General features: G+C 54.0%; 1 protein-coding gene across 3 annotated transcripts in view; it reads left to right on the top strand.

Moving 5' to 3' along the window:
- MYH10 (myosin heavy chain 10) overlaps positions 1-19,997 on the top strand; it is a 123,089-nt gene that overhangs the window by 79,527 nt on the left and 23,565 nt on the right. For all 3 annotated transcript variants that reach the window (XM_019801732.2, XM_034646660.1, XM_002921147.4), the window contains 11 exons: positions 5,343-5,536; positions 5,629-5,750; positions 7,279-7,348; positions 7,435-7,595; positions 10,811-10,919; positions 10,996-11,127; positions 11,915-12,121; positions 15,396-15,533; positions 15,938-16,061; positions 17,459-17,630; positions 18,626-18,838. In XM_019801732.2, coding sequence (XP_019657291.1) covers positions 5,343-5,536; positions 5,629-5,750; positions 7,279-7,348; positions 7,435-7,595; positions 10,811-10,919; positions 10,996-11,127; positions 11,915-12,121; positions 15,396-15,533; positions 15,938-16,061; positions 17,459-17,630; positions 18,626-18,838 — 1,642 coding nt within the window. The remainder of the gene's footprint in view (positions 1-5,342; positions 5,537-5,628; positions 5,751-7,278; positions 7,349-7,434; positions 7,596-10,810; positions 10,920-10,995; positions 11,128-11,914; positions 12,122-15,395; positions 15,534-15,937; positions 16,062-17,458; positions 17,631-18,625; positions 18,839-19,997) is intronic.

Raw genomic sequence — 19,997 nt, 5'->3', positions numbered from 1 at the left:
GTCATTTGTTTATGTGAGTGTTGAGAACGTGCTGTGTGTCTAGCACAGCGCCAGGTACTCGAGGCCTTTTGTAGGAGTATTCGATAGAGTTCTTATTCATCATCTATTAAAAATTAACATTAAAATAAATTTCTCCCCCTCTTTTGGTTCCTACCAAAAAACATCTGAAGAAATGGCTTAAATACTGAAATTAAATTTAGTAGCACTAGTGTTTGGGCCCGTGCAGTGTGAGGAACATGAAAAAAATCTCGCAGATGTCTCGTGTCCTGTGCCCATGCCTGAGAGGAAGGGCAGCCAAGCATTCTGGCGCTAAACAGTAGCGTTCTTATTAAAAAAACACCGATAGCCGTTTTATGAGACTGATGATTGTAAATTGTATTTTCCTTCTAAATTCTAACTGTGCCCTTACAGACGGCAGGTAGGGGCTCATCTGATTTCTCATTGTCCATTTAAGTTTTTCTAGATGAATAAATTGTTAAGGTAGAACACTCAAATTCTTTTCAAGCTGGTGGGCGACCCAGTAACGAACGATGCCCACCAGCAACCCTCACCAGGCTTTCCTGACACGGCAGATGGGGGAGTCGGCAGCAGGGGCGTGAACCAAGCCCTCCGTTATCCGGCTCTGAGACACTGGGAGGCAGAAGCAGCCGTAACAGGTCTCATGGCAAGGAGCTGCTGGGATCTCATCTTTGCGTTTCCTGCCTTTCTCTGATGACTGCTTTTGCCACTTTCAACAAGGAAATATTATTTTTATTTCATTTTTTTAAAGATTTTTTTAATCCTATACCCATATGGGGCTCAAACTCAGGACCCCAAGATGAAGAGTTGCCGACTGAGCCAGCCAGGTGCCCCTCAACAAGAAAACATTCTTTTTATTATTTATTTTAGAGAGAACGAGTGGAGGGGAGAAGGAGCGTCTCAAGCAGGCTCCATGGTGTGTGCCGAGCCCACGGCGGGGCTCGATCCCACAACCCTGAGATCATGACCTGAGCCCAAATCAGAAGTTGAAAGCTTAAGTGACTGAGCCACCGAGGCATCCCAGGAAAATATTCTCTTTAAATAGATGTTTTTCTGGGCCTTGATTTTGGAGTGAGATCCTGTATCAGTCGTGGGGCCCCGATCACTTAAGGAAGTTCTCAAAGTCTTTTACTCATGAGGTAATTGTGCTCATTGTTAGAATGAGAACCCTCATTTAAATTTTTTTTAAAGATTTTTTTTTAATTTATTCGACAGAGATAGAGACAGCCAGCGAGAGAGGGAACACAAGCAGGGGCAGTGGGAGAGGAAGAAGCAGGCTCATAGCGGAAGATCCCATAACACCGGGCTCACGCCCTGAGCCGAAGGCAGACGCTTAACCGCTGTGCCACCCAGGCGCCCCTCATTTAAATTTTTTAATTAAAAAAAAAAAAGCTGGAAAGTCCAAAGCATTAATGTTTTAAAAATCCAAGTATTTAGCTTTGGGTGACCTTTATCTGAGAATCAGGTTTGTTGTGATTGGTTTTCCATTTTCAGTGTAAACAGCAGCCCCAGTCAGGACTGCGTGCTCGGACACTGGCCGAGTCCCCGCAAAGTAAACGTGGCACCCCCCTCCTTGGCCATGGTGGTGACTTGTTCTTGCGGGTAACCATGCTCACCGAGGGGGTATTGACCGTGTGGCTCCTGTGTGCCTGGCACAGTTTGAGGCCAGCGTTGAAAAGCAGAGGATATCGTCTGAGCTGGTGGTCGGAGGGGTCCAGAGACTCCAGTCTACGGCTCTTAGGCCGTGTGTGTGTGCCAGGTGTGGGAGAGATGTCCCCGGGGGAGCCCCGTGCTGTGGGAAGACACAGAATACAGTGGACCTTGTCCCGGGATCTGGCCTAAGCGATTTGAAGCCTAGGGGAGGGAGGGGCCTACTGAGAAGAGGGGTGGGCATTCCAGGTAGACGGAAAAGGACGAGACCCGAGGGCCTGGTGTCTGAGAAAATGCACCTGATTTGTAGTTGGAGCTTCAGGTGCGGGGAGAGTGGCTGGAGGTCCCTTCATCGAGCCCGGGAATGTTTCCAGGCACCTCACACTCGTCTGAGGTCGGTCTTGTTAGCTCCGTTTACAGAGGAAGTGACTGAGACTTGGAGCAGCCGGGTGACTTGACTGCAGTCACACAGCTCGTGAGGGGCAGGTGTTTCTGGCTCAGGACTGAGTTCTGCAGCACTGGCTACACTCCAGGGCTCGGTGATTTGGACCAGGCCCTACACACTGCAGGAGACCTAGAAGGGTCTGAAGTATAGGAATAAAGAACTTGTTCAGTTGGGTCTTTTAGAAAAACCTGTTAATCACGACCCTGGGACCAGAGGCCTCCATGGAAGGAACACGTGGTGGCTCGGGGAGAGAAGGAAGGGGCAGGTAGGAGGGTGCTGCAGGGGGGATTCCAGGGGAGGAGTGAGCCAAAATGAGGGATGTGGAACGGAGGGACGGATGGAAGACATTTCGAGGTTTGGCTTGACCAGTTTTGGTGGCGGCTGGTATGAGGGCAGTTGAGGGGACTTCCTCCTGGTCCCTGGGCTCCGTACCCGGAGGTCCCTTCTGCAGGGGAGTCACAGGAGGGAGGACTAGGGTGGACGGTGCAGCAGAGGACGTGCTCTCCCCTGTAGGATTTTGACCTCCTGCCCCTTCTGCTTCTGGCCGCTTCTCTCCCTCCTCCTGTCTGGCTCTTCTTCTCTCCCCAGCTTGGTCCCAGGCCCCCTTCCCTCGCCATTCATCCTGAGCTGTGCCATCCGGTCCCGTGACTACTCCCCGAGTCGACAGCCCCCCCCCCAATCCGCCTTCCTAGTACAGGCCTTTCTTCTTAGCAGCAGGCCGTAATGTTCTGGTGTCTCGGGAGCCCCAAATTTAAGAGTATTTGGAGCCTGTCTTCCCGCTCACAAAAACCACTTCTCTTCTCCCCCATCTTGCAGTGGCACCACCAGCCACTCAGCTGCTCAAGCCAAAACCCTGGGACTGATTCTCGACACGTCTGTCCTATTTTCCACATCAGCTTAATCACCAGAGTAAGTCAGCCCTCCCACCGAAAGACGTCTCGCATCCTTCTCTCTCCCTCTTCTCTGCGGTCACTCATTCCACTCCCCTCATCTTGCTCCGAGCCTGGACTGGCACAGTCCCCTCTCCGGTGACCCCTCCGCAGCCCGTTCTGTGCGCAGCAGCCAGCATCGGTGCCCCAAATCGCCCTCGTGTGGCATGCTTCCTTGGCACGGGTTGCTGTCACTCCTGCCCCTGGTCCTTCCCTGCTCTTCCCGCCACCTGGAATGGTCTGCTCTCTGCTAGCTCAGTCTTACCTATTGGGCAGTAGATAGAATTTCTCCAGAGAGATCTCCAACCCACTGTCTCTCTCATACCTAATCTTCTTTCAGTGCTTTTCTCGCTATCGATAATTATAAATGTTTTTAGTGTTTCCTTTGTTCATTCACTAACATACATGTCAAGCCTGTGACAGGCCAGACGCTGGGCACTTGAATTTGTGGAAGGCAGAGGCACCTTTGTGACTCGTGAGCAGGCAGGAGAAACCGGTGTCTTGTGACTGGTGCTGGGCGGTCAGGTAAAGCCAGTTCATGTCACAGATGAGAGCCCCCAGGACCAGGATGTGCCTTGGGAGAAGCAGGTCAGGTGGTGGATGGCTCTCCCTGTGGCTGTCTTCGTGTGGAAGGGTTTCAGGGCTGAGTGGAGTCTGGACCGCCAGCAAGTGCCACGATCTCAGGGACATCAGAGACGTCAGGGAGACCAGGGTAGGCGAGGTCCAGAGGAGAAGCCAGGGGTGGAGAGAGTTCTCAGAATGCAGTCAGGATGGCCCACAAGCAGACGCACCCAGGTCAGGCTAACGGTGGACGGTGTCTGCTGCTCACGACTGACCTGTCCTTGCCTGAGTGGCATTGGTCAGGCAGAGGAGGGCAGACTGGAAGTCACTTGGCTGCCCAGGGAGTGGGGACTCGTGGAAGGTGTGAGGAGTGCCAGGTGTGTGAACTACTCTTGAAAGGAGCTTGGCACTGAGGAGACAGAGAAGTGGGTGGACGCAGAGTCAAGGGAAGGTCATGGTTTGGTGGCACGTGCAGGGGTGGGGCTGCGCACTGCCTTCTGCCGGAGCAAGTGAGGAGGGACAGGAAAGAATGGCAGGTGGCAGCTTCTGAGGTGGACTGGGGGTCACCGGCATGAGTAGCCTTGACCCCACCCCTCAAGTCTGGTGGTTCTGCCTCGCAGATGTTGTAGGACGGGGCGCGTGCACAGGCCTGGAGGTGAATCCCATCTGTCCGCCCTTCCCCAACTTCCATTCAAGGCCTGCATGATGGGAACAGCGACCTCCCCTCCGGGGTCGGGGTTTCCTGTTCCATAAGAGCCCCACTGGAAATGGAGATGTGAGCGAGGTCTTGCTTATAAAGCGCTTTCCCCAGTGCCGGGTCCCCACACGCTGCCTGTCCAGGGGACAAACCCAGACACAGAGGTGGTGGTTAGGACTGACAGGACTTCAACCGGGAGAGTTCAGTGGACATTTTGGGTGCTTTTCAAATACCCTGGTACTGTTTCGGTTATTTCACGACTGTTTTAAGCAAGGGCACTTTACACGCGGAATGCCCCACCGGTGGCTACGCTCGTGGTCCCGCTTAGAAGCTCAGGTCCGCGTGGGTCGCGGGCCATGTCCGCTGCTGCCACCAGAGCGAGGCGTCTGAACAGCCTCGCCGCCGCCGCGCATAGCTGAGACCTGACTCCCTTGACGCCCCTTCCCGCGCTGCACGCTTGTCCCGTGGTAAGCATCGCTCCTGCACGGAGCTGGTGCTCGCTCATCCCTAATCCAGTCTTCCTGCCTCTGTTCCTGAAACTTAAATGATTTTAACGGAAAGTCTGAGGACGAAGAACAGAGGACTCTGTGCCCCCCCGCCCCGCAGCATAGACCTTACAGGGATCTGCTTGGCGCAGGTGTGTATTTTCATAAGCTGCTTCCTACTCTGAGACTTGTCACAGTGTCCATTTGTGTATCAATCATGCCGGCGGCAACCCCGCACTTACCACATGCTGGTATGTGAGACAGGCAAGATGTTCCCAGAGCCCGTGCATTCCCGAGCGAGCGTAGCGCCGCCGGAGGCATCTGCTGGTATGTGGTATGGAGCTGTGCGCGCACCCGGGACCCTGCCCTGGGAGTGTGTGGCTGTTGGTTCCACGGCTTGTGCGGTGTCTAATATGCTGACTGCCTTACCTCTCTACGGCATCTCCTATCATCTGTCCCACAAAGCTTGTGCTGCTGACTATCACTGTGTCTTTCCTGCGCCCGCGCCTGAACAGTTCGCGTGGGCTCATATGCCTTTCCTTTTTTATTTTCCCCAGTGGACCGTATTGTGGGTCTGGATCAGGTGACGGGCATGACGGAGACCGCCTTTGGCTCTGCGTATAAAACCAAGAAGGGCATGTTTCGGACCGTCGGGCAGCTCTACAAAGAGTCGCTCACCAAGCTGATGGCCACTCTTCGCAACACCAACCCAAACTTCGTGCGCTGCATCATTCCGAATCACGAGAAGCGGGTACGTGTCGCCTGGGGCGTGCGCCGGTGTCCACAGCCGACCCGGGTCGGGCCACCGAGATTAGCGCGTCCAACTGTCGTTTGCTTGATTAGGCTGGAAAACTGGACCCACACCTAGTGCTGGATCAGCTTCGCTGTAACGGCGTTCTGGAAGGAATCAGGATCTGTCGCCAGGGTTTCCCCAACCGGATCGTTTTCCAGGAATTCAGACAGAGGTATTGCTAACCTTGACCTTCCCGTGTGTTTCGGATCCTATCTTGATACACATCAGAACAGGGAGCTGATGAGGAAAAATTTTTCCTTGTTTCCTAGATAGTTTCACTTGCCTTTCCACATAGGAAAGGGATTCTTATACCTTGTGACTGGCCAAGAATATCGAGCGCCGTCTTTATATAGGGGTCACGCGCCAGTGGCCGCTGTGGGTGCCTGAAAGGCGAGCTCCTGGCGGTGGGACGTGGATGTCAGGCTGGGAGCCCGCCGTGCCTTCATGCACGCGGTTCCACCCGGGATTCACACATGATTATTTCCTAACCGAGTGTTTTAAATATGAGTAATGTGTGTGTTCCTTTAGGGAAATTTAAAAATTCAAGAGAAATCAAAAGTAAACAAAAACCGTTCAGGAGTGACTCTTTAAAGACATTTCGGGATATTTTTCTCCATCTTTCAGTGAACGTATCTGTGTAGGTGTGCTTATGTGCAGACGTGTGTGTCCATTTTCCACAGTGTGCGCACGCACGTGGACACCACCGTCTTTTTACCAACATAGGGGAGGGAATCGTATAGATTAGAGAAGGATGAAGGAAGAAAGGCAGAAGATCAACAGAAGGGGATGCAGTAGAAATGGATGAAAACATGAGAAACTGATCTTTTTAAAACATCGTGTAATTTATGTATCATTGGGTATTTGCATCATTTGCCTTTTTCATTTTTCTCTTGGAAATCAGATTTCCAATTATGACAGCACTGGCTGTTCCGTAATATAAACATATCTGCTTTCTGCCACCTTTCCCGATGGACTCCAGCCGAGAACTGATTCCAGTCTTTAGGGGTCTGGGGGAGGCTTACCATGGCCACACTGTCTGAGAAACACAGTAGAATTTTACTTTTTGTTGGTAGGAGAAAAAGCACTTAAACTGGCATCCAGAATACAAAACCGAGTGATGTAGCCAGGACTCATCCTTTAATGTAGCCACTGTCTTTTTGCTAAAATGTGTTTTTCTAGCGGTAGAACCCACCTAAAAGTGCCCATATCTTGAATTACAGCCCAGCGAGCACATGCACGCCCAGACCAGTGCTGTGTTGAACGTCCCCCCGGTACCTTCTGGTGGAGGCCTCTGGCCCTTTCTGTTACATAATAAGTGCCTACAAATCACACACACAGGGCCAGATTCTCCCTGGATTTTTGGCCTGTGAACATTTGGGGGGAAATGAAAACAAAACTTTTTTTTTTTCCCCCAAATACCAGGCTCTTACTCTTGACCACAATTTCTTAAACCTAGTGTTTGTCCTTGGCGAACGAAGCTCCTGTTCGGTTTGCCTCCTGTTTGAACAAAGAGAAGCTAGATCTGCAGAAAATCTCAGACCGTCACCCCCACCTCAGATCAGAACCCCCTCATGTCTTGACTCTCCCTGCAACGTGATAACCTATCCCATTCTGGCCTCTTAGAGAAACGGAACTCGCAGCTAGTAGGGAGACGTTCCCACAGATTTTTACAGAAAATTTTTGGGCTGGTTTTCTTACAGATACGAGATCCTAACTCCGAATGCTATTCCTAAGGGTTTCATGGACGGCAAACAGGCTTGTGAACGAATGGTAAGCTTTCCTTGACTCCTCCGCTTTGCGGACTACGAGGAGAGTCTGTCCTGTAGCCAGCAGTAAGCGGGCTGTCTGTCTTTCAGATCCGGGCGTTAGAATTGGACCCAAACTTGTACAGAATCGGACAGAGCAAGATATTTTTCAGAGCGGGTGTTTTGGCGCACTTAGAGGAAGAAAGGGATCTAAAAATTACCGACATCATTATCTTCTTCCAGGCTGTCTGCAGAGGTTACCTGGCCAGGAAGTAAGTGGGAAATCACGAACGAGATGCTCGTTAAGCACGTACTTGTGCCAAGTGTTGTGTTTTGCGCTGGAGACGCAAGCGGGCCAGGAGGTCCCTGTCACATGGGAATCGTGTTCCCATGGCACAGGCGTCCAGGTGTGCAGATGGACGTCCCCCCTGAGGACGTGTCGCCGTGAGGAAAGAGACAAGGGGCCGAGGCAGACAGTCAAGGGCTTGGGGGCTTGCTTCAGCGTGGGTTCTCAGTGAAGGTTTCTCTGAGGCTGTGACACCTGCAGGACGAGAAGGTGCTGGCCTGGGGAGGGGGTGGGGCAGAGCAGCCTTCCGGGGAGGGGAGCACGGCGCGGTTGTGAAAGGCGTCGGCGTCCCCGAGCAGGTGTAGCAGCCCCACGTGGCAGGAGCGTGGTGAGTGTGGGGAGCACGGCGGGAGTTACATGCAGCCGGAATTTCCGGGTCACCCGGCTGCCGTGGCAGAATGGACTAGCGTGGGGCCAGAGAGCAATCGGGCGGGCTGCAGTGATTTCGGGGGACGGCCATCCCTTCCCCGTAGTGGTGATGGAGACCCAGAGTGGTTGCCGGACTCAAGATCTGATCAGAAGGGCTTAGGACTGGTGCGGAACCAGTGGCAGCGATGGGGTTTCCTTCACCTCCTCCCACAGGAGGCCAGGGCTTGGGAAGGAGGGTACAGTCTGCTGTCCAGGGCCCTGTGGCCGGTGGCACCTACGACACCTGCCCTGGCGGCTTCCGTCTGCAGCATGGGGCTCAGGTGCCTGCCTGATGCTGTCACGAGGATTTTCAGCTAAATGAGATGGAGGCAGTGTTTGTGAGTCTTTGCCCCCACGTAACAGGATCCCGAGCTAGAGAGGAGGCATGGAAGCTTAAAGAAGAATATGACATCTTTGGTGATTCTCACCAGGACACGGTGGGCAAGAAGGAGCAAAAGACTTGGGTTTTTATATGTCGTTGTTGCTCACACCATGTTAACTGTCACCATAGCCGCCGGCCCATGGGCGCCTGAGGGGACGGGAGTGAGCACAGCCGGCTGCCTTCATAGTGCCTGGAGTTGGTAACACTTCCACAGCGACCAGAAACACAGAATTGTCAGAAACGCCCAGAATGAACTACGTATGTTGTGAAAGTATGTGCGGCCTCTTTGCTGAAATCTAAACCCTGCAAACTCACGTTGAGATCAGTAATCAAAGATCTCATCTTAAGGACTTACAGTGGACACGCCTTTGTGACCGCTACAGAAGGAGCGGCCCAGTCCCTTGGAGACCCGTCAGTCACGCGAAGTTTGTGCTGGGCTGGACTCACGATTCGGGCACGTCAGTGGACGAAGACATGTCCTTACAAGAGCCAGAGGAGAGCTTGGAAGGAGGCAGAGTAGTGCTGACAGTAGGCAAAGAGATAGGCATGTGCCTGGGAGTCCGTGAACTTGAGGTCGGAGCACCCGGGAGACGCTGGGAGAAGCGTACAAAGAGGGAAGAAACAGGTGCCTTTGACGCTTCAGCTTCCTGGCACCTGAGACAGGACCGTGTGTTTCAGACGCGGGTTACCGAACCCCTGCGAAGAGAGTGGGACCGCGCCCAGCTGGCGTTCAAGTTCAGTTGAGGGTTGCTGGGAAGGAAACCCAGCTGCCTTGTTCAGACGAGCGACTGGCATGATCTTGACCCATTCTGACCGTCTTCTCCCCGAGGCCCACAGATGCAGCAGGGTAACGGTTCTCAATGAGGAGACTAGGGGACTTGGACAGCGGTCTTGAAGGAAACTGCGAGAACTGGAAGGCAGATGCTATTTTGTAGTCTCAAAAAAGATACTTAAAACTTATTTGTTCTTGCAGTAGAAACTATTACAGTTAAGGCTTGGCCGAACGTGCTTGGCTGGTCGGCATAAATGAGAAGGAGGAAGGCTTTGTAGGGAGGAGAGCTGTGGGCCGAAGGACATTCTAACCAGCATGGTGGCGATACGGAAGTTCTGGGACTCCTGCAAGGAAATGTGACCCTCAGGGCAGCAGAAGGGCAAAAGTCACCAGTTGTGCCCCAGATCTAGAACTTTCTGCGCCCAACACTGTCCTACGGGACTCCAGTGCATACTGGTCATTGCTGCCGTGAAGGAACAATTGTAAATGTTTCTGTCTTTTCCGTTTCCTCCAAGTGCTTCTCTTCCCAGGAGAGCCCTATCGCCAGTCTTGCAAAGAGTTAAGGAAAGGTAGCAAGAGGAACAGTCACGGGTCTGGAGGTGCCCGGATGTTCGTTCATTTGCCTGGCGGCCCTATTCTGAGAGGCCCTGAGTACATCACTCACTGGCTTGGATGCTGGGTCCACAGAGTAACTGGGCTGTGCTCTCCGCTCCCAGGGAGCCGCACCTGGATGGGAACTGGCCGCATTTGTGCATAGGAGTTCAGTACGCAATGGAGTGAAGGAGGCCGCAGGTCACCCCAGCGCACTGAAACCCAGGGGATCCGAATGTTTTAAGTGGGCAGCACAGACCTGGCTGAGGGGAAAGCTCAAGTCTAGGAAGCCCGAAACGCAGGTTCCGGAGGTGGTGGAGCAGAGCCAGACTGCTGGACAGGGAGTGAGGGGCAGGACCCTTGGAGCCTGTGTCCCCTGGGAGTGCCGTTGTGCATAGACAGACTAGTGGTCTCCTAGGAGGAGGAACGGCACAGCTAACTTGGTTGGGGACTTGTTTTAGCAAGAGGGGGGTGGGGCTTCAGAAAGGGAGCTCTGTTCTCGAAGTCCAGTGAGAAATTGAAAATGCTCCAGTCACGACAGTTAGCAAGTGGGTCTTGGGTCGTGCGGCCTGAGAAGGCAGCATGGGGAGGTGGGAAAGCCCAGACTGGGCGACAAGGAGGCTGGGTTTCGAGAAGCATCTCCGTGTCTTGACTTCCTGGGCCCTCATCTGTAAAGGAGAGGCATTAACCCAACCATTTGCGGGGCTGCGAAGTGGGGAAAGGAGGAGGGAAAGCACCTCGGAAAGGGGGCCGATGCTTCGTCTGCGCCAGGTCCCAAGAAGAGGCAGTAGCTCGTGAACGATACGGAGCGCCAGCAAGGGGAAGATGGGGAGGGTCGGGTCTCCGGGTCCTCACTGCCTCGGGCAGGTAGGGGCTTCCTGGTGCCGGGAGCGCACAGTCGCCTGCGGAGCGGGCACGTGGCGGTGGGAGGCGGGCCGAGCGGGTCGCACACGCTTCTCCGCGCACTGAGCTGTTGCCGGTTCCGCAGGGCCTTCGCCAAGAAGCAGCAGCAGCTGAGCGCCCTGAAGGTCCTGCAGCGCAACTGCGCCGCGTACCTGAAGCTCCGGCACTGGCAGTGGTGGCGCGTCTTCACGAAGGTGGGCCCCGGGGGGGCAGCGGCGGGCCCCGGCAAGGGCGCCACCCGGCCCCCCTCACCGTCCGGTTCTGTCGCAGGTGAAGCCGCTCCTGCAGGTGACCCGCCAGGAGGAGGAGCTGCAGGCCAAAGACGAGGAGCTGCTGAAGGTGAAGGAGAGGCAGACGAAGGTGGAGGGCGAGCTGGAGGAGATGGAGAGGAAGCACCAGCAGGTGCGTGCCCGGCCCGAGGCCGCCATGGCGCCCTACCCTGCGCGGCGTCGTCACTGCTCCCCAAAGCACGGGCATTTGGGAAGAGAAGTGACGGACATGCTGCCCCACGCTTTTGGGTTTGTAGAAACTAAAGTCAGACACCTGCCCCCGTGCGTTTCCACCTTGGTCTTTCCTGGACACGTTTGCCATCGGGCGGGTGTCTGACACCTGTTTGCCCCGAGGCTCCCAGCAGCGTCCCCTTCACGGGACTGCTCGCGAGGGACCCCGAGGAAAGAAAGAGGATGAGACCACCTGCAGCCACCATGGGTCCTGAGTTGCCGTCCTCTCCCAGGCGGTTACGCTTCACCGGCAAAGCTGAGCCTTGGGACGCGTTTGTAGGTGACTGTCCCAGAATAGTAGTGTCGGGGCCAGAAAGGTGAACGACGAAGGTCAAGACTCTTGATACCAGACCCTTTCAGTCGTCACCACGAATGCATTTGAATCATAGTTTCTCTCTCCTTTTGTCAGTTACCTTATAGGAGAACGGGAGTTCGTAAACTAGCATGAATTTAGTCAGTGTTGCTCAGGATAGCCTGAGACCACAGAAGCAGCCAAAAACATTTTCCTCTAGCTTGTCTTGCATCTTGCTGTAGCTACAGAAAATCCAAAAGTTCCGCCAGTGATGTTATGTATTTTTAAGCCTTGGTTTCTTCGGTGTCGAGCACTGGCCCCTGAAGTCATGGTGATGGTGTCTGGTGTGGGCACGGGGGCAGCAAGTGACCGTGCCGGGTACTCGCTGTGATTGCAGCTCCTGGAAGAGAAGAACATCCTCACCGAGCAGCTTCAAGCCGAGACAGAGCTCTTCGCCGAGGCCGAAGAGATGAGAGCCAGGCTTGCCGCCAAGAAGCAGGAGCTCGAGGAGATCCTCCATGACTTGGAATCCAGGGTCGAAGAAGAAGAAGAAAGAAACCAAATCCTCCAGAGTGAAAAGAAGAAGATGCAAGCCCATATTCAGGTGTGTGTGATGGTCTTTATTTAGGTTATATTCTGGGCCTTCCAGGCAGATCTGTTGAACAAATGAGGAGAAGCAGTGGATCTGGGTCATGTCCAGGGAGGAGCGGCCGGAGTCCCAGTCACAGGCCCGGCCCTCCACAGAGGACCGTCGCTGGAAGTGCACAGTAACAGATTGTCTTTGAGCACAGATCTGTTATTTTTACGTCCTGAGGTAGCCTCTTACGGCACACGGAGGGATTCAGAGTAGGAACAGCATGGGGGCTGTAGCGTGCTGGGACCGCATTTGTCCTGGGTTGTCCTGCATCATGGCACTGCTCGCTCCGTTTACTAGAAGGCCTCTGTCAGGTGGTTTGGTTCCTGAGATGTGCTCGGCTCTGACACGGGAGGTGGCCAGGAGTCAGAATAAAGCAGCCCTTCCCGGGCTGTCTTACCGGAACACAGGCTGTCCCCTCGTGAAGCGCAGCCATACCTATGGCCGAATGCCCAGACACACGGTGCACACCATTCTTGCCCTGCCTGTGCCCCGAGACGCACCACCGTCCTCTCCTGCTCTCCCACATGCAACCTCCCAAACACGTTCTTGAGTGTCCGGGTGTCCCCATGGCCACCATCCCTTCACGAGTCCAGCACCAAACTTCCTTCCAGGTCTCTCCTTGAATTTTTCTCACCCAGTAGCTTATGTTGGCAAAGCACAGGCATTCGGACATGTCTCAAAATCACAAAAGATACCACATGACTTCCTTGGCAAATATCCCACGCACTGTCTCATCTGGAGACCTGCCATTCACCCTAGCCGCTTTCCAGCACAGCTCCTAATAGGTGAGCAGAGTATCACCAAACCTGTAAAAAGTGCACGTTCATTTGGCAGTTCTAGTCCTAAGACTTTATTCTAAGCTTAAATCGATGGGAGCCTCTAATTACCTTAACAGTTGGTGATTGTTAAGTCCTGGTAGGACCATCCAGTTGTAAGTAAAAAGAGGTTTATTTTCGGGGTGATCCGTTACCGCATCGTTGCAAAGGATCGTTGGAAAGGAGCATACACAGTAAGATCCAGCTAAAAATACGTTTCTGTAACTTACAAATTCGTATGCGTGATTTTATATCCGAGTATACAGAGATCTAGAATATTCACCATCAGTCCTGAGCTCTCCTTAGTGGCATTACCACCGGTTTTGATTTTCTTTCCTCTTGAAGCGCATGGGCTCATCTCAGAAATAACATTTGACTCGTGTGGGAGGAGGACACTCAAAGTCCCCTCCAATGTCCTCAGCCTCGTTTCTTATACTCCAGATTTCAGTACCCCACGTCAAATGCTTGCATTTTTTTGTTTTGTTTTGTTTTTTAAGATTTATTGATTTGAGAGAGAACAAGTGGGAGGAGGGTCAGAGGGAGAGAGACAATCAGCAGACGGCACACAGAGCGCTGATCCCAGGGCCCAACGCGGGGCTCTATCTCACGACCCCGAGATCATGACCCGAGCCAAAAATCAAGAGTTGGATGCTTAGCTGACTGAGCTACCCAGGTGCCCCAAAGTGCTTGCATTTCTTTAGTCTACTTAGGGAAGCAAGCATGTCCTCGTAGAACAGCAGAGTTTACACCGTGTTTTGCTTTTCCAGTACGTTCTATCTCGTTCTTTACTAGACTCCTTTTTAAGCTCTCATTTTTGGCATTGCTGTCTGAATTTATTATCTCCTTCTGCGACATGTAAATTTTTTCAGACACATTCTAAAAATAGTTGGGTGATTTTTTTTTTTTTTTCCTTTTTCTTCCATCCGAGGAAAGCAGATGTTTCAGAAGTCAGGATCTCCCAGGCCCCATGGTCCGTGCATGGCCCTGGGATAACTTGACCTCGTTGGTCCCTCTTCTGTCCTTTTATTGACCTGTGAGGCTTTGAGGGGCTTCTGATCTGTTCCCTTTGCAGCCAAAACTACTGGAGCTGGTTTTGATGTGATTTTGTTTTTAACATGAATTTACTGATGACATTATCGATGAAGGATTACTGTAGGGAACCTAGTGAACACAGCACTCCTAGTCTCCTCACTCCGATCACCACCATTACTGCTGTTATGTCGCTCGCATAGATTCCTTTTTTTTTTTAATATTTTATTTATTTATTCGACAGAGTTAGAGACAGCCAGCGAGAGAGGGAACACAAGCAGGGGGAGTGGGAGAGGAAGAGGCAGGCTCCCAGCAGAGGAGCCTGATGTGGGGCTCGATCCCATAACGCCGGGATCACGCCCTGAGCCGAAGGCAGACGCTTAACCACTGTGCCACCTAGGCGCCCCTAAGATTTCTAAGCTTACGTGGATTCATTTATTAATTGAAATTATAGGGGCGCCTGGGTGGCTCAGTTAAGTGTCTGAACCTTGACTTTGGCTCAGGTCATGATCTCAGGGTCGTGAGATCGAGCCCCCATCCAGCTCTGTGCTCAGCGGGAGTCTGCTTGGGATTCTCCCTCTCCCTCTGACCCTCCCCTTGCTCGTTCCCTCTCTCTCTCTCTCTCAAATCTTTAAAAAGAAAAGACATTACTGAACACACCGTTACGTTCACTGCTTTTGTAAGGTTAGGAGACTGGGTGCAGGGGGGCACCTGACAGCAGACTGTGGGAAACTGTAGGGCAAATGACCTATTTTGTTTAAAAAACAAAGGACGAGGGATGAAGAGACACGGGAGCCTAGAGAATGAAGGCGTCTCTAGAGGCTTCTTAGTCACTGTGTGAGCCTTACTTGGATTCCAGTGCCATCGAACAAATGTATTTGTAAGTGGTCTTTATCTTTTAGAGACACAGCTGGAAGGTTTTACAGAGAAAATAGGAAATTTGGGATTTGCTAACTCAAGATGCCCCGGGGCATGTGGGGGGAGTTGGTGCTCGTTCGGCAGAGCCAATGGCCGTGTTGGCACCGGGCTCCGCATGCTGCTCCGTGCTCTGGCTTGTCTGTTGGCGGCTTTTCACAATAATACGTTGATCATTTACACAGGTCTCGTTCCAGAATCAACCAGGATAAGTTTCTGAAATTGACCGTACGTTGATCTATATGGACAGCCCTGTTCCGTTGCGTCTGTTCAGTACAGACAACTAGGCAGGTGTGTGTTACCAGCTGAAAACACTGGAAGCCCACCCTGCGTGGTGACGGGCTCCCATCATGGCAGTCAGGATGTCCTTGCCATTCTGAAAACCAAAAGTCGGCGTTTGCACTTGCCGTGCGTGCCTCCGATGGGGGGCGCCAGAACGTCGTGGGGCAGGTGGGCGCTGACCATGTGCTCTGCTTCCCAAGGACCTGGAAGAGCAACTGGATGAGGAGGAAGGCGCTCGCCAGAAGCTCCAGCTGGAAAAGGTGACGGCAGAGGCTAAAATCAAGAAGATGGAAGAGGAGATCCTGCTTCTCGAGGACCAGAATTCCAAATTTATCAAAGTAAGAGTGTTTCCGTTAAAAAGTGGATGCACTCGCTGGAAGGGGCATCCGGCGGGAAATTCTCAAGAATGGGGGTTCATTTCCTTACTTTTCTCTCCTTAGGCTCTACCCATATAGATTTCGAAAGACAGAGAATGTTTAATTATTTAAATCCACCAAACAGCCTTGTAATCCCCCAGATGTTGGACGGGCGCATCTCGCACACACTGATCCCTCCTCAGTGACCGGGCCCCGTCCTCGCAGGCCCAGCTTCCCCTGGCATCAGCCGCGGGGCTCCCCCTCCGTGGAGCTGTGGGACCTGCTGGGGGGCCGGGAGGGGGGCGAGCACCCGTTTTCTGAGCAAGACCAGGCCCCCAGTGTGGTTTGGAAGGCCTTCTCTGAAGCGGTCAGTTCTTTCTCTTCAGGAAAAGAAACTCACGGAAGATCGTATCGCAGAGTGCTCCTCTCAGCTGGCTGAGGAGGAGGAAAAGGCCAAAAACCTGGCCAAGATCAGGAATAAGCAGGAAGTGATGATCTCGGATTTAGAAGGTTAGTGTTTGGGGTTGGAGAAACGTAGGCCGGGGACCTATGGGTGTTTACGTGTGACGGACAGTAGAGTGGGCATGGCAGAAGGCGCGCACGCCAGGTAATCCGTTTGGATTCAGTTATGACAGCAGGCCTGTTGGAGCTCGCGTTTCTGCCTCGTCTCCCAGCATTCGTGACGGCCTGGTGCCAATTTGATTGTACTTAAGTTAGCTCCCAGGGTGAGACGCGCTCCCCGGAGCAGACCCGGCCAAGTGCTGAGTCGGAGCGGCCGCTGGACTGCATGTGTGTTGAATCTGAGAGCAGCATGAGTGTGCGTAGTCCTACTGCCACGAAGCCTGGCGGCGACAGGAGCAACTGCTGAGGGCGGCCACATCGCATGGTGACGGCAAAGGGAATGTTTACAAAATGAAGCCTAGCTTTGTGCAAAAGAAACAGAGGGTGGGACTCTGGGAGAGCACGGAAGCCCCTGTCGGTCGGGCAGCCAGACCCTGGTGTCTACACTGCAGGAGGAAGAGCACAGCCCTCGATGCCCGGGTGTTGTGTGAGCGTCTGCGTGGTGCCCATGGGGCCCCAACCGTGCTTTCTCAATGCGTTGCTTTCCTAGTGGGGAGAAAGTGAGGGGTCGTTTAAGAACCTACTCAGGGTTTTGTTGTCTTGTTTAGTAGGGACAGGAGAGGATGCCAGTGAGAGGTCTTCATAAGCCGATTTTGCCGGTATGGGGTTCTTCCGCTAGGGAAGGACCCAAGGCACATGCACCAGCTCCGATCAGCTTGTGATGCTCGGTCCCCTCTTCTGTGTGTACTGGTCGTGCAAGAGAACAAGGCAGACAGGGCGCAGTGTTAGGAGGACCTCCCTGGGGAGGGGAGGATCCCTGGCATGGTTAAGGAGTCCCTGCAGAGCTGTGGCAGGGAGGGCGGGGAGGGAATCACAGGACCCTCTGCCTACGCTCCATCCCCTCCCTCAGTGCCTGGGAGCTGCGGTCCTGGTTCTAGCCAGGGATTCCCGGGGAATGGGCGTGGGGTGACGGGCAGTCACACACGCTGCCTTTGCCTCTGCCAAACCCTCTGCAAACATGGGCCCAGCGATGGGTGCGGGGCAAGAGGGCCCGGGTCACTTCCGCTCCAGGTGTGTGGGCTCACTTCCCACAAAGAGACATCCTTAGAACCACCCCCCCCCCCAGTTTCTTTCTGAAGTTCCATCCTCCCACTGATTTCTCTCACCTTGATTTGATGTTAATGTGTGTCGGATGACTGAGCTGTTGGCACAGGCGTGTCAAGGTGGCGGCCTGCTTTTGAGTCAAATGGCCAATTTTCAACTTCAGTCTGTATGTATATTTTGAATTTGTTTGTCCGGTGCACTGTTTGTCGGTGTTGACGAGGTTCTTGGTTCCTGCCTTACAGAACGCTTAAAGAAGGAAGAGAAGACGCGGCAGGAGCTGGAAAAGGCCAAGAGAAAACTGGATGGGGAGACCACCGACCTGCAGGACCAGATCGCTGAGCTCCAGGCGCAGATCGACGAGCTCAAGGTCCAGCTGGCCAAGAAGGAGGAGGAACTGCAGGGCGCGCTGGCCAGGTCTGCCCCCGGCCTGCCACACTGGGCCGTGCTCTCTGCCGAGCGTCTCGCATCTGGGGGGACAGAAACCCGGGCGGGGGGCATGTAGTCTCCTTGTTGTGGGTGTGACGGAGGCACTTGGAGAACCCAGGAGTCCCTGATTTGTGTCAGGGCAGCAGGAAGCTCGCGTAAACCAGCCTGAGCCTTCGCACGGTAGAGTCCGGAGTCATGTCACGAGGTCCCTGGAGATCCACCCCAGAAGAAATTATTTTACCATGCCAAACGTTTTGGTTTCTGTACAGTAGAGATAAATTTCATGGAGTGTTTTAGAGGTAGAGAGGAAATCGCTTTTCAGAGATGACCCCCACACTTTGAGTGTGATTTGTTCTCTGGTTCTAAAGCATCCCGTTTTAGAATGGAAATCATGGATAGTGAATATGTTTATAACCACTTGGCTATGTGGTCAGAGAACTTAAGAGTTTCATTTATGATTTATTATGATCGAGTACATCTCGTAACAAATTCTTTCCAGTCCTCTATCACAGGTCTTACTTTGGCGACTTTCTGCTTTTTCTCTTAGAGATGAGAGCTTAGAATCCAGGAACACAGCTGTCCACATGGGCTGTCCCGTCCCCCAGCACCCCTTCCCTCACCCCAAATATCCCAGCTACTCCAGGCAGAAGCTCTGCCAGCACTGGGCCAAGGGAGGCGCTGCAAGAAGGAGAGGGGGACCCGGGTGTCAGGGTGGCGTGTCTCCGGCTCCCCCTGCATTCCAGGAACATCTCTGGATTCACTGTCGGCCGGACAGTTTGGGTCGGATGCCACCTTTGAGCAGTGTTCTTCTGACATTTCACTTGAGAGGAAATTCTGGTCATGAAAATGAGCCTGCCCTTCCTTTTAATGGAGAATTGGCGCCCTTGGGAGAAGGGGTGGGGCTCGATTCTGGGGGGGGGCTCTGCCGCTCTGGCTCTTGGCAGGGGTTAGCCCGGACACGGTCCCTCTGGATGTCTTCGCAGGGGGGACGATGAGACGCTGCACAAGAACAACGCTCTCAAGGTGGTGCGGGAGCTGCAGGCCCAAATCGCCGAGCTCCAGGAAGACTTTGAATCCGAGAAGGCATCGCGGAACAAGGCCGAAAAGCAGAAGAGGGACCTGAGTGAGGAGCTGGAGGCTCTGAAAACCGAGCTGGAGGACACCCTGGACACCACCGCGGCTCAGCAGGAGCTCCGGTGAGTGGCCGGAGGCAGGCGCGTCACCTAGCATCGGGCAGGAATGCTCCGGGCCTGCTGGCCTTCCCTGGGAGGTGGGGGGTTTCCTTTCTGTTGTCATTTTGGGCCTTTCTGTCCCATCTGGAAATACTGGCAGGTGGAACAGGAACAAAAGAGCCATGGTCAGAAACAAATCTGCATCCGGGGTGGGCGGTGAACCAGCAGATGGAGGTTTGCGGCGCGGGGTGGGATCCCACGGGGCAGGTGCACAGAGCTGGGAGCGGACTTATACGCAGACCGAGTGAGAGGCCTAGAGAGGGGATTCCAGGGACGGGAGAGCCAGGCGTGCTCGGGCTGCTGCCGGCAGAGCAAGCAGGTGTAAACCGTGGTGGGCGGACCAATGAGAAGGGAGGTACGCGGTCACACTTGCAAAGACAGAAAGAAGGGTGAGGGCAAGTACCCAGACAGAAGTGCACATCGGGCAGAGGCATGTGCTGTGTGACCAGTGAGCCGACCGCCAGGCACCGGTGCGCGCGGCCAGAGAAGATTCCCGGGCTGAAGCCTCCGCTCACCAGCCCTCCGGAGGTCACAGGAGAGCTAGAGCAGCAAGCAGAGGAGCAGGCCAGGCAGAGGGGCTCACGTGAGCCACTGACTGGGGATCCCCCATGTTGCTGCGTGGCCCTCTTCTGACCGTCTGCTCCCTCCCCAAGGCTCCAGCTTCCAGGGTCGGCTGCTAGATGCGGCTGGCTGCGTGCATGCATAGGCGGGAACGCACACACGCATACACACACGTGCGGTGGCTGCCAGGCTGTCCTCGCTCTGAGGTGGCAGCTCAGGAAGGGCTTGGAAGAAAACAGGAGGAGCAGAGGGGGAATCCCTTATGAAGACAGGTGTGGGCAGAGAGGTAGGAGACGACCCGGAGCCACCAGGAGGGAAATCCCGGGGTGCCATTCCCTGGAGACAAGGGTGAGCTCACCCCGGGCATGGGCAGAGTGACGTCACGGGTCTGCCCAGGAGGCAGAGGTCAGGTTGTGGGCGTCGGGGGAGCGATCAGTGGTGAGGAAGCACTATGCCAGGGACTCGGCCCGTGAACGCACCCGGCTGCAGCTGCACACGGAGGTTGAGTCCCCTGAGACTCCTGCTGGAGCCCCTCTGAGCCAAGGCAGGGCCTCCCCTCCCC

Source organism: Ailuropoda melanoleuca, chromosome 17, assembly GCF_002007445.2.
Source record: "Ailuropoda melanoleuca isolate Jingjing chromosome 17, ASM200744v2, whole genome shotgun sequence".
Classification (NCBI taxonomy): domain Eukaryota; kingdom Metazoa; phylum Chordata; class Mammalia; order Carnivora; family Ursidae; genus Ailuropoda; species Ailuropoda melanoleuca.
The sequence above is the reverse complement of the archived record's forward strand: the minus strand, read 5'-3'. Positions and strand labels throughout refer to the sequence as shown.